This window comes from Malurus melanocephalus, unplaced genomic scaffold, assembly GCF_030028575.1.
Source record: "Malurus melanocephalus ecotype Western Australia unplaced genomic scaffold, MMel_1.1 scaffold_37, whole genome shotgun sequence".
NCBI lineage: Eukaryota > Metazoa > Chordata > Aves > Passeriformes > Maluridae > Malurus > Malurus melanocephalus.
In genome coordinates, this window is record NW_026623269.1 from 1,244,615 (window position 1) to 1,258,424 (window position 13,810).

A 13,810-nucleotide genomic window follows, 5' to 3' on the forward strand; every position below is an offset into this window, starting at 1 on the left:
AATGAGGAATCCCTTTTAAGTGCAGAACAGCTGTTGAAACAGGAGATAATGGTATATTTTTGTGATATCTAGAGGCAAGAGGGTGGGATCTGTTTATTCATAGTACTTCTGTGATGGTAAATCCAAGAATCAAGTTCAGCTTAGCCAGGTGGACAAAGYTAAGAATGGTTATACTGAAATTGATTGTGCCATCAATTTGTAGAGGTTGGCCTTTCAGATAATTGTAGACAGAAGTACACCTACTACCTACGAGCCAAGAACAATATAAGTGGCAGATTGAGTCAACAAATCAAAAAGTAAAATCATTATAGAATATTTACCCTCTCATTTTGTTTTCCCCTTCCTCRTTAAAAGTCTTGTCTCTTGATGTTGTCTCCAAAATAAAATAGTACCTTGAAATACCTCCCTCTTCTATTGAGTCCACTACAAAAATTCATCAGAAGTTAAATAATATAATCCTATTTTCTCTAACCTGTTTGCAATTCTTGGACTCTTGACTTCTGTGCAAGCTCTGCTGTYTTGTTCCCAGATTGTAAATGTGGCAACAGAATCCTTGTTGGCAAGTGGGAGTGTAAATGAGGTAACTTTATGGCAATAGCAAACCTTTGCTGACCTGCAGAAAACTGGCAASTCTATTAACATTTGGTATATATTCATCTACTGGTTTGCACTAGGAAGTGGTTAAAGGTATTAGAATTTTCATTGAATAATTCTGTATTAAATCTCAGTCTTCTACAAATAGTTTTTTCTTCTTAATGTCTTTGTGCATTGACGTCAGTAACAAGTAGTGAGGAAGTTTCCTGGGCTGAGGCTTAATGTRGCCTTGTGGCTCCCAAAAGTAATGGCATCTTTTAATTACAGGGCCCATGGTAAAGTATTTTAACTTATTTATATTATCCTCAGGAATTTTAAAAAAAGAAAAACACAAACAAATAACATGGAGACCTTGTTGACAAAGTCTTCTAAGATTTTGGACGTTCTTAAGGCCAACATTCATAAATCTGAAATTTTTCATTGATACAAACTTGAAAAACTCAGTGGTTGTGTGAAGGATTGTATTCATCTGTATGGAAACATAGAAAGAAACTTTACAAAAAAAAAGCAATTTGTTTTTAAAGATAGTGTAGACTTTTCACATCAATATAAATAACTTTTTCCAAAGAAAGAATTCATACTGTCTTCCAAGGAGTTATTCATACTTATCTGAGCAGAGAGGTTTTTTCAGTAAACAACTTTTAWAGGTAAATTCAGTAGTGGTATGCATGAGTTCTTTTTAGACCATTCCTTCCCTTTAAAATGGTCTGTTTAAGTGGAAAATTAAGTTGCATTTCKATCTCACAGTGGGGAGTATTCTGGTTTTGTCTGGAATAGAGTTAATTTTCTTCCTTGTGGCTGGTACACTGCTGTGTTTTGGATTCTGTGTGAGATAAYACACTGGGGTTTCAGTTGTTGTGCTTTCYCCAAGTCAAGGACTTCTCAGTGCCTGGYGGCAATGAGGAGGTGCAGGAGGAGCTGGGAGGGAGCRTGGCCAGGACAGCTGAGCTGAGCTGAGCTGGCCACAGAGATATTCCAAACCATGGACTGCTGTGCTCAGCATGAGCTGGGGGAGTTGGCCGGGAGGGGCCSATCGCTGCCTGGGAATGGGCTCTCTTTCTTTTTCCCTTTCATTGTTATTATTGTTACAATATTTTACTTTATTTCTATTTAACTGCTTTATCTCAGCCCACAGGATTTACCTTTTTCAAACTCTCCTCCCTGTCTTCCCATCCCACCAGGGAGAAAGGGTAAAGTTAGTTACCCTTTCTCCACTTAGTTGGGGCTGGCATTAACCACAACAGGAAGCAATAATAATCCCGTGTTTGCTTTAAAACTTGGAATAAGCCCTTTAATTTTTTTAATTCTTTTTTTTTCTTCTGTAGAAAGAGCTTCTACGGTACTTCTGATTCCTTGACAATTTATGAAAAATTACCTGAAGATACATTGAATACTTTTTCGAAGTTAGCCTGACTGTTAAATTTGAGTTATTGTTTCTGGCTAACGTGGTATTATTTCTTTTTTTGTTCTTTTCTCTGTGTGTTGAACTTGCCCATTAGCTTCATTTRTTCTTTTCATAGTACAATATTTACAACATTCAAAATACCAAAATTATTTCCATATCTGTGGTCCTATTCAAAATTCTGGGAAAAAATAAGGTGATCATCTAGTTTAACCTCCTTCTTTAGGAAGAGCCAGGGGCCTTCCTTTCTCAGGGCCTTTTCTACAGTTTTAAAAGTCCCTGCRGATGGCTTCACAGCTGGGTCTCCAGGAAACCTGTGCCTATGCTCTGGTGGTCTCCTGAGAAGCTTTTTCCTTGCATCAGCCTGTGATCACTGCCTTTTATCCAAGTCTGTTTCCAAAAGCTGTGTGTTGGTGCTCAAGTGTGTGTCGGTGCAGTGTACAGGTGTGTCTCACCTGTATTTCATGTGTTCAGCTTGCTGGACTTGGTGTCCCCAATATACCCCTCAGACATAATTACCACGGATTTCAAGGTCAGATGGTACTTTATGGCAGTATGTGCAACAAGGTATTTCTGTTAAAATTGGTAATTTACCTCAGAATTTAATCTTGAAAGATTCCTCCTGTCAGCTGGGCAAGGAAAGGGACTGGTGAAATGAACATATTGGGGATCAGGGTTAAGATTCTTCTCTGCTGAACAGAGCCTGATTAACAATCTCTAGGCCTGACAGAATTGTTAATAAAGGCTTTTAACCCTGCTGATTGTTCTGGTAATCTGCTGAGAGCTGGATGTAGCCTTGAAATTCCCTGCCCCAGGACTCCAGAGGCAGCACCTGCCAATTCTGGAAGGACTTCTGCTCTGAGATAGTTTTCTCTGTCTGCTGCCTATCTGCTGACATTTTTTTTTTCTTTTTTTTGTTCTCTTTTTAAACTCTAACGTGAGAACACTGTCTGAATCTTCTCTCAAGAACTATTCTGATATCAAACAGTTGAATATATGTTATGAAGTGGGGGAAAGTGCCGTGTGCAGAGGGAATTCTGACAGGAATTTTTGTACAGAATTCTTGTTGCACCAGGGATTCCTTGTTTACATACTTCYACATTTTTTATATATTCAGAATATGTCTAGCCACAGCTTCTCTTCCTWGCCCTTTGTTTTTGCATTCTGTTTTTCTAAGAAATTTATTTTATGGTTTTGTTTTTATGAAGACCACTAAGTCTTGTTTCCACTTTTATTTTTGTGAACACCAATGAAGTAAAAGAAATGGCACACATGTCATTTTGTCTTTTTCTGTATTTTCAGAAGCAGAACTGAGCTTTATAAATAATTCTATTTGCCTTTGCTAGTCATAGTGTTGTTTTTGTTTTTTTTATTTAACTGTATTGAGTTTTTAATTACTAAATCCCAGCAGTGGATGTCATTCTTTCATGATAAATGCATTTATTTCATCTTGTCACTTTAGGATGTGCTTCAGTGATACAGAAGATGAGAATTAACAGGCGTTGGGTTTGTTATTTACTGTCTTGAGATTTCTCTTCTGGCTCAAATTTTCAGAGTTGAAATCTGTCATTGTCTTCAGTGAATCTGAACCACAGAGTATGTGACTTCTGTTTGTGTGTAGCTAAGTATTTCTGCCCCAGGAGGGGTTTTTTCATGTGGGAATGAGGCTTTTTAACRTCTTCTAAGAAATTACAACTGGCTTTATCTGTTCCTCCCTGTTTCCCCCCCACCCCCATTTAAATTTTCATCTGCTTCAAAATGGTGTGTGTATTTTGTTTTGGGTTTTTATTTGGCTGGTTGGTTTGGGTTTTTGTTGTGGATTTCTTTTCTGTTTTTTCAAAAGCCAAATCTGCTGCCCRTGCATTGTGTGATACTTACAAAAAAAATTTGTAATCCTCTCTAGCTTGAAGAAATAGCATAAAGATTCTTTAAGATTTGGCATTTGGAACTGCAGAGGATAAGGTCCTGATGRGAATTGAAGTCCTGGTACTAAAATGGAGATGGATCATTAGGGACTTCAGAAATAACAAGCTTAGTATTTAAACAGACAATGTGTGGACAAACAGGAAAAAGAAAGAAGGTCAGGTAGAATTGAGATAGATTAACATAATTCCTGGAGAAGCAGGTATCTAGCAGYTCCGAGATCCTCAATTAGAAATGCTTTTTGTTGGACTGCATGACTAGATCCTGTAGTCAGTAKGTGAAGTTGGGAAGTGGAAGAGGAGATGGCAAAGTCATCTCCTGACACTGGGAATTATTTTTGTTAGCAGTTTTATTATCATCTTGTAAAAGAGTAAGGCTGTTAGGCATTAGATTTGTGTTTTAAAGGGCAGAGTAGTTGTGCTKATGGTATATTTTAATCTGTATTCTAAAGCAGAGTTGTCAGTTTTCTTGCCAAATTTAGGCTCGTGGTTTAAGCAAATTATAAACTATAACTCTCTTTTGCTTGATACTCTGAATTGGCAAAAGAAGCAGCAATAGCTTACCCTTTCCCACCATCCTTCTGGCGTTTAAAGCATGTGTTAATATTTCTTCACTTTTTGCACTCTATAAAGCAGATCTTCTTTCACAACTAGAAGGCAGCTGGCACCTTGCAAAGCCCATAATGGAAGCACATGAACTGCAATAGAATATGTATGAGGAAGAAGATAATCTGTCATTATCTTGTGATGGCATGTTCTGTTTTTTCTCTCTCTTCTCCTGCTCCACCCTTGCTGTTTACTCCAGACTCTGCTTCAAACCTTGTCTGTTAAGTCATTTATCCAGCTAAAGGCAAAAGGGATAGGAACTTAGAGTTGCATCACTGCTTTCCTACACACTTATTTTTTCTCCCAGCAATTAAATAGCCTTTTTCCATTTGGACTCAGGAAAAGAATCACATGCTCTTTATCCCATAAATGTTGTTGGCTTAACTAATTTTGCAACAATAGAGAATGAAATTCTTCCAGGAGGAAAATGGAGCATCTTGCAGTGTGTATGCCTGAAAATCTGAAAGTTATTTTCCACTTGACTCATGATTTAATTTAATTTGATCTGGTACCATATTTAATTAATTTATAATTATTACTTTTGKGGTAGACAATTATAAATATAGTCTGCCTGTATTGCATTATGTACAGTATTTGCAAAGAACTGTTGGATTGTCCTGGAATGCTAATTTTGGAGTTAAAATCTCAGCCTAAATTTGACAGAATTTTGCATATCTTTCTGTGAGTGCTAAGCCAGCTCACTGAAAACAGAGGAAGCCTACAATTTTAAGGRAAGTCAGTAAYACAACTAGACAAATAAGAACACAGTGTTTTGTCAGAAATAAACTGATAATGTTTTTTCTTCTTTCTTCATTCTTCTGATTTCAGTTAAAAGCCCATATATTTATGCTTAACTGCTGGGTTGTCATCATTATGTGATACGTGACCTTTGAAATGGACAGTATAGTAATCTAAATTCTCCTGCATGTATGGARACTAGAAGGCTGCTTTTTGTCTTGAGTTATTCTGCACTGAAGCGGTTTTTTTTCAGTTCCATTTTGTTATTGTAATAGAGTCCACAGTTTGTGTTTAAATGGGTGTTGTTTTGCCTTTATATGTCTGACCTATATAATGTTACACCAAAGGAAATGAGAATGTTTGGGCATGTATTTGCAGAAGCCAAGAAATTTTAATGTAATRATGCTGTAAACCACAGGTTGGTCTTCTGTTATGGCCTTTGCTTTGTGAAACTCTTTGAATTTTTCTTAAGTTTCTATTTATAGTTCAAATATTAGCTTTGTTTTGAAATTTTCTGAGTATTTTGTAATGTAATTGCTGGTAGAGWCTTTGGCCTCCTCTTGATTATGCTTTCTTTAACATATTTTTGAGTTCATATATAGTTTTTAAAAATTATAATACTCCAACTGTCCTTTCTGATATTCACTAGTGCTTTTCTTTACTTTGTAGAAAATGTTCCRGAAGAACTGCGAGAACCATTTTACACAGACCAGTATGACCAGGAGCACATTAAACCACCTGTTGTTAACTTGCTGCTGTCTGCCGAGCTCTACTGTCGTGCTGGGAGCCTTATCCTCAAGAGTGATGCTGCAAAACCACTTCTAGGTCATGATGCTGTTATACAAGCCCTGGCACAAAAAGGCCTTTATGTCACTGACCAAGAGAAGTTGGTGACTGAACGAGATCTTCACAAAAAACCAATTCAGATGGTGAGTGTTCAAAGCCTGTGTGTCACATCTCTCTATCTGTGTACCCCTGATACCTGCAGATCTGCCTTTTAAAATGCATCATTATGTTGAAGTATTWTTCTCGAGAGTTCAATGGATCCATTACTGGGAAGTTTATAATTGTTTTGTTTTTCATCTCATCAGCTGTCAGTGCAGGTGTAGTTCTTCCATATTAATGCTAGAATACACCTATCTTCCTACTTAGTTCAAGTGTTAAATGTTTAAATATAGCAGTGACAGTATGATCACTTTGATTTCAGTTTTACAGCACTGTCAGTGAGTATTTCTGTGTTGGAAAAGTTTGAAAACATTTTTCTTGGGCAGAAATCTTTGGTTAGAAGCTTGAAAAAAGGGGTTTTGATGGYAGGCAATTCAACCTAATAACATTGAGTAGTCACCTTTTCCACATTGTCAATGTAAAACACACAACAATGGTATTTTTTTGTGGAGACTTTTAATAATATGTCTTTGCTTTAGACAACTGCTAATTAAAACATTAGTTCAACTGATGAATGATTGTGTTAGTAAGCTCCTAAGTCATGGGTTTTCTTCATTGTTTGAAGCTGAGTTACAAAAAATCGTTGTAAAAAATTGTCTACATATGTCTGCTTAGCAAATGGCAGTATGATAGARTAAGATGCTAATATATTTAAAGTGAAATATTTTAAATGTTGACCTCTTAATATTTCTATTTAATATAGAGAATAAATTAAGTAAGCAAAGTATTTGTGGTCAGTGACCTGTAGCTGCTGCTAGAATGAAGGTGTGTGGAAATTAATATAGCTACGGTGATCTTAAAGGTCTTTTCCAATCTAAATAATTCCATGTTTCYAAGTGATGCAAAATTTGCAGGACACTTGCAACACTTATGGATGATTTAGGAGTGTTCATAATGTTCACAGAAGTAAAAGCATTTAAGGAACAAGCTTCCTGACTGTGTTTTTGCAGARCTTAATTCTGTTCTTGCCTCTAAAGGAAAATGAGGAAACTGACTTGCATTTATGAGCCTCTGGTTTTCCCATTTGATTCTTTTAATTTGATCCCTGTCTAGAGTAGTCTTAAGAGTCATCTCTTCCTTSAGTTGTCAGTTGAAAAAAAAGTATCAACATTACCTAGTTTGGTTTGCTGATCTTTGATTTAGTAATTCATGTTGCTTAGAAAGTATTTCAGTAGCCATTTTTTATTTCCCCCGTTCTCRTGGGACTGTTTGTGTGTTTCTTTGCTGTGTTGTTTAGGTACCTGTTTTTTCAGTTGGCAGGTAGTTATTCACACATCAATGTCATACCATTGACATCCCCAGGTTCCTTCCTTCTCTGCCCAGGGCCCTGGTCCCCATTCCAGTACCAGTGACACAGGCGTTGTCAGTTCCCAGGCAGCTGGGCTGTGACAAAGACAGGGAACACGACTGGCTTGGCCAAAATGCAGCCTTGTCCAAAACAACTGCTGCCAAAGGAATGGCTGTGAAAATGTAGTCTCAGTACTAATATCCTGAGCCCAAGAGTTTTACTTTGTCAAGCCATGGTCTCATTCCTATGCAAGTTCCTAGCAGCAACATTATATTTTAATTGGAAAGCCTCAACTGTTTTCCTTATTATACTATTAGTAAAGCTGTCAGAGAACTTCAAATCTGGTTGTTGCAATATTGACAGTTTTTTCCCTTGATATCTTCTAGTACCTTTTCCTATTGTTCCATATGTCACAGTTTCTATAAGTCTTGCAAATTTAAATGTATATCCTGTTTTAGAGCATAGAATAATYTTTCTTTTTCAATTATGTAGAACAGAAAGTTTTCATGTGTAATTAACACATATGTTCCTCTAGTAGACCAGATTGCATTAAACCCATGTAAAATTTAATTTTGAGTAATTTAGTAAAAGATAGTATACAAGGTAGTATTCTTGTCTTTCCTTTTGCTAGCCTGTCTTCCCAAGGAATAGGGGAAGGATGCTGGTGTTTGTTAAAGGATATTTCTTGTTACCCTCTCAGATGTACTGTACTTTTTCTACCTGAAAAGGGCTGAGTTATATTATAAAATGGAGCTGTGGAAAGAGATTTGAGTGTGGAATGTTTTCAATTTACACGTGTGTTCAAATGTGTGTAGCTCTGGCCAACAGCCTTGGAATTCCTTGGGCTGGATGTTTGTAYAGTGACGTCTGTGGGGATTAATTGTTGACTTACCTCACATGTGACTATTCTGTAAAGCAGGCATGTCAAATTTGGGTCTTCTCTCTTTTTTAGGTTGAACTCTTTTTCTAGAAAGCACCTTACATATTTAAGTCCTTGAAAAGTCTAGCAAATATACTTCTTTGTGCTAGGATCAGGGTAGATGGCACTTTGCTTGTTAGGAATGACTGACTTGGCTGCATTAATATCTAATTTGAGAGGCTGCAAATCATTGTGTTTGTGTGTTTCTGTGTGTGTATACGTACACAGGTGTATGTGTGTATAAAAATCACTTTGCCCTGGTGGAATGGGGTAGAAAAGAGGCACTTGTGAAATTAACCCATAGGAACAAAGGCTTCTGCTACAGCCTCCCCTGCATGGTCTGATTAATTCTTTCAGTCTTTCTCATGTTTGATTTGTTCAGATCTATTTAATTTCTGGTGAAATCAAAAGCTAGGTGATTCAGTGGTGCCTCAATTTCTGTTCTCTGTGTATTGCAAAGTATTAAAACTTAACTCTATGTTTGAAAGGATCGTCCTGTTGCCTTTAATTTTCGTTGGGRAGCATAAGAACCAAACACCATATTATTTCTCTCCTGATTGAAATTTATATRGTCTTAGCTCTCCTTTGCTAGACTTGAAACAGTGCAGAAATAGTCTAGAGCTTGGAATTTAAAGTGTAGAACCAAGAACCAGAGTATTTTTCTCCTGGAGATTATACTTCTGTCCAAAAGGAATTATCTGATGTTTGAAAAGTTTATGGAAGCTAAGTTGCAAAAAAATTTGCAAAGATATTTATGTCAGTTGGCAAGTTCCAATTGCATTAAAAAAAATCTGTCTTCAGCAGGCACTCCCATATGGAAATGTGAGATTTTGACCTGCTATAGAAATCAGAAATCGCTTAAGAATTCAGCATGGTTCTGATAATGACACAATAATTTTTTTTTCTAATGCTTTCAGCTATAACACACACAGATCATTGTTGCAGTCAAGGTTAACTTTATTTTTCMATGATGATTTATTTTTTTAAATCTTGTATTTCCTTCATAACCCAATCTTAAATCTTCAAATGTCAGATACACAAGAGGAAGGAAATTTGGAATTTTTGATATTTTTTCTCATGTAAGTTTTGGATCCATTTGTTTTAAAGACCTACATATATTTCTCTTCTTACAGGATGAGTCAGAGGAGACTTTTATACAAGTTTCTTCATAATGACAAGAATTTTATATTAACTGAATAATTTATTTTCCATGCCAAATCATTTTACAAGAATTCTGTTATTTAATCAGGCTGGTCACTTGGTATTCATATGGTCTCTTTCAATTTGCCTCAAGTGCAGGGAAGAATAAACAGATTCAGGGAGGAATTAAAAAATGCTTTCCTTCCCTCAAACCCCTGCAATGCTCTTCTACCGTAGGGAAAGGAATGAAAAATCAGCATCWTAGTTCACTTTGCAGGGAAACTGAAGTTGCATAACTACCCTAGCAGTGAACTTCTGTTTTGTCCTTAATGTGATGGGGCCAAGACTGTCTGAATTTCTGTCTTGAGGGGTAAAGATGTCAAATCTTGAATACCTGTTTCAAACCAKTGTTGTGTTAGGGGGTGCAGAGATAGAGTAATGTTACAGACATTTGCCAATTTTGCACCAGAGAAATCTATTTTCCTAAACTTACTGTTGTATATTGATAGAACATTCTTASCTGACTACAAAAAAAACAGTGACTAAGTTGTAAGGCATCTTAAAATTTATTAAGGCRTCTTTAGTTCTTAAATAAAATTTAGTTACTAGAAAAAGTTTAGTGAATACCTTGTGTATAAATACTACTACATCCAAGAAAATATGCCATACARATATTTATTTGTATTCTCAGAGTGGAAAAGTATAAAAGCCATGCTAAGCATAATATAATCACTAAGCACAACTCTAGTTAAAAGTTAAACTCTCAATTCAGAAAAATAGTGTTGCAAGACAGTCAACCGGCTGAGCAGCTACTTTAAACTTACACACCCATGCATAATTACWTTTTTGAACTACTATCATTAATCAAGTAACACCTGAATACTTCATARAATTCTACAATTTTCAGCCAAGATGGGAAGGGAATGAGAGGCTCCTGCAAAACCTCAGCAATAACTTCACAATAGCTGGTAGGAAGAAAAATTGCTACTTCCCTAATTCTGAGACATAATTTGTGTATATGGGGTTTAAATACAAAAAATGGTGTGCTGCCATCCAAATTATTTATCCATTTAGCTGCRAATTACCTTCTTCCTTGAAGATGGCTATTGTGAGGTGGTCTGGCAATAATTTCTCTGTAGCAGTCTGAATCTGGACTATAACTGAGTTAGAATTTAGGTGGCCTGTATTAGCTCTTTAGTAGTCATCAGGAGTGCATGTTTGAGGCAAATATCTGTGTTTCTCCCAGTCACTGCTCTTGTGGTTTGCAATGTGGAGGCATCTCAGGGAGCACAGACGCAGTTTCTTTGAGCACATAACCAGTAAGATGGGCTCAAGGATCACACCTTCAGCCCACTTGCCGTGGGATATTTGTTTCTCAGGACTAGAGTAGAGCTGACTGAAGTGAATCCCCTGAGGAGGGAGCAGAGGTGAGTCTGGGAACCTTTGCACCAGTTTTGCTTTTCTGTTGTGCAGARCTAATTGCAAAGTTAATCACAGCCAGCGAAACTCTTGTGGAAGGCAGGAGGACTGGGAGATTGATAGTGCTAGGTGTGTACATACCCACAGCCAGAATCTGGCTCTCCTTCTGATGAGATAACAGACAGTAAGTGGTTAACTCATCCTGCAGTCCAGACTTTTGGTCTCCCTGGCAGACTGCATTCATTGGAAATGACAGTGCCTTTCATCAGCGGTGTGTTTCTCCTTGAGGAAGGGCTGCAGCAGCTCACACGGTTACTTGCAGCTACATGCTGCAGCCTCTGCACTTCCAGGCTCTGCAACTCCTTTAACTCTGTRAAGCAACACAGTGTGTACTAAGCACTTCACAGAACAAAGAARTAAGATGTGGTTTCTGCCCTGAAGAAATTTTTTTTTCTGGTTTTAGGCATGATGCAACAAGTTTCCATCCCATRCTATTGTAAATTAGTTGTTAGATGAAGACACATAAAAAGAATTTGCAGTTATTTGACYTGAGCCTATAGGTGCAATAATTTGTTAGTTAAAACACCAGATTCTAATATTTACTTGTGATATATAATCATCTTTGATAGTAGTATGTTTCACAGAAGATTAAAATAATAAGCAAATATAGYGGTGAAACACAACCTGAGTTCAGTGAGTCTGATGTGCTGTGTMGAACCAGTCTGCTGTGGGTTTGGGCTGGGATAATGTAATCTTCAGAAGTTCCATATTTTTTGGTCCATTTCTAGTTTCATTTCTTCCCATGCATTCCTCATAAGGCTCTCATTTGTTTGAAAACAGGGATGCAGTGTTTTTATTGTGTCAAATACACTGTCACACTCCAGTCAGCACTGCACAAACATCTGTTTGCCATAGTAATGTGGTACCAGGCTCCCTCACACACAAGGTGCCAGTTTGCACTTGGGTCACGGGAACTGCTGCAGCTCTCCATAGAGTTCATTCTTAGAACTAAGTGTCCTGTTAGCTTTTTGTCATGCAATTTTTGTTGACTCATAGCCTGGGTATTTTGTTTTGCTTGCTGCTTCTATTTAATTATATTTGTCTTGTTTGTAGAAAATGCTTTTTTTTCTGTGTCATGTAAATCGAAGCAGTGTCTTTCTATAGTATGTTTGTCTAGAATTTATTGGGTGCAAAACATATAGGTTATCAGTGTGAGTTATAGTAGGGTTTCTTGTACTTCTCTGTATCTGTATCAGAAGTTTGTGGAAGACACAGATAAGTACAAAGTCCTCTGCTTCATCCTTTGGGTTTTCATGGAATGCTGTCTGCTCAACTTGTGTGCACCAAGTGTGGCAGCTAATGTGGATGGTAGCAGAGCTGCTGACACCAAAGTTGTTTCTATAAGAAACACAAAGGAGGGATTCTTTCCTGGTCCTTTCCAGCAACTCTAATGCTAAAAAACCCAAGGCCTTCTATGGTTTCTTTAGCTTTAATTTTAGTGATTTTTAATTATTTTTTTAAAATCCAGCATTCTTAATTTCAGTACAATATCTGTGTGGTGTTTTGGTCTTACAGTGCCAGCGCTGTAGCTGACATTTCAAACCTGTATTACTAAGAATCCTTTCATAGAAGAWAACTAAATCTGATGGTTCTTTTTAGCAGCTCTTGTAGGGTTGATTTCACTTGTGCAGAGGTATTGAGTAAACTATACTGCTTGTATTGCCTTGAAAGTGCCTTTTCAGAACTGCCATAAAATCCCTGATGGATACAAATGTATACAGAGCTGGCCTTAAATTTGCCTTTGCCAGTTGAATGTAGTAGGAAATGTTTAGAAGTAGCAGCATATCTTCTCATGCTTATTCTAATGTTAAATTGTGGTAACCACATTTAATCATTTACTAAAATGAGGAGAGAATATTGCAATACCTCTTCCAACTGATATRCGTGATCTACTAAATCAAACTGCAGCTTTTGGAATAATGACAGAAAATTAAATGAACCTCAAGAGAAGGTAGTACCTCTCAAAGTCAAGTCTCATACCTTTCATGAGAAAATAAGCAATGCATTATTATTGACTGTTGTCTTGTTCACTTCAGTGTAAAATAGTTGTTGTTCTTCTGCCTTGAACAAAAATTTTAAACCAGAGAGCTTMTTTCTGATTGTGTTCTTAATTATTATCTTGTGCTGCTTTTAACCTGGGGGGTGGGAGGTAAAGGTGGAGAAAAAGGGGGTGATGGTGGTGATTTAATTTAAAAAGCCCAAAATAACCACCTGAAAAGAGACCAAAATCCATTCCTGAAGCACAAAAAGAAAACCAGTTAAAAGGAGGAATAAATTATGAGAGAAATATGTAATGAATTACAGTCCATAAAACATGCCAGATACCATGTAGAAAATGCTTGCTAAAAAAGCCAGGAAGTATTTTCATTAACCTTGAAAGAAAGACTATTTTGTTAAACATAGTTTAAGAACATTTTTTTTCCTGTTTCAATAGCACAGTTATGTAGTGTGGTTCAGCTTTTGGCTGTTGGCTGCTGTGAACTTTCTTTGTATCTTTAAACATGTGAGAAGGTTATTTAAATAAATGTTTAGGAATGGTCTTACTTCTGTTGGGTTAAGTATATTTTGGAGCACAATAACTGAGCTATTAGGAAAAGATGCATCTGTGAACTGTTTTACAGACTACCTAGAAGGAATTTCTTCATGAGTTTGTTTGAATTATGGTAAGGAAGAGAAATCTTTCTTAATACCCTTGTACTGTATAGCACAAAGCTAAAAATCTTACATGGTTGTAGCAGGCAGTTACTTGAAGAGCACTGCTTTCTTCCTATTATGGA

The 13,810-nt window shown here is 36.8% G+C and overlaps 1 protein-coding gene across 4 annotated transcripts in view; it reads left to right on the forward strand.

Moving 5' to 3' along the window:
* The window catches only part of CAMSAP2 (calmodulin regulated spectrin associated protein family member 2), a 79,316-nt gene that overhangs the window by 6,690 nt on the left and 58,816 nt on the right, over positions 1-13,810 (forward strand). For all 4 annotated transcript variants that reach the window (XM_057364253.1, XM_057364254.1, XM_057364255.1 and 1 more), the window contains exon 2: positions 5,932-6,191. In XM_057364253.1, the coding sequence (XP_057220236.1) occupies positions 5,932-6,191 (260 nt within the window). The remainder of the gene's footprint in view (positions 1-5,931; positions 6,192-13,810) is intronic.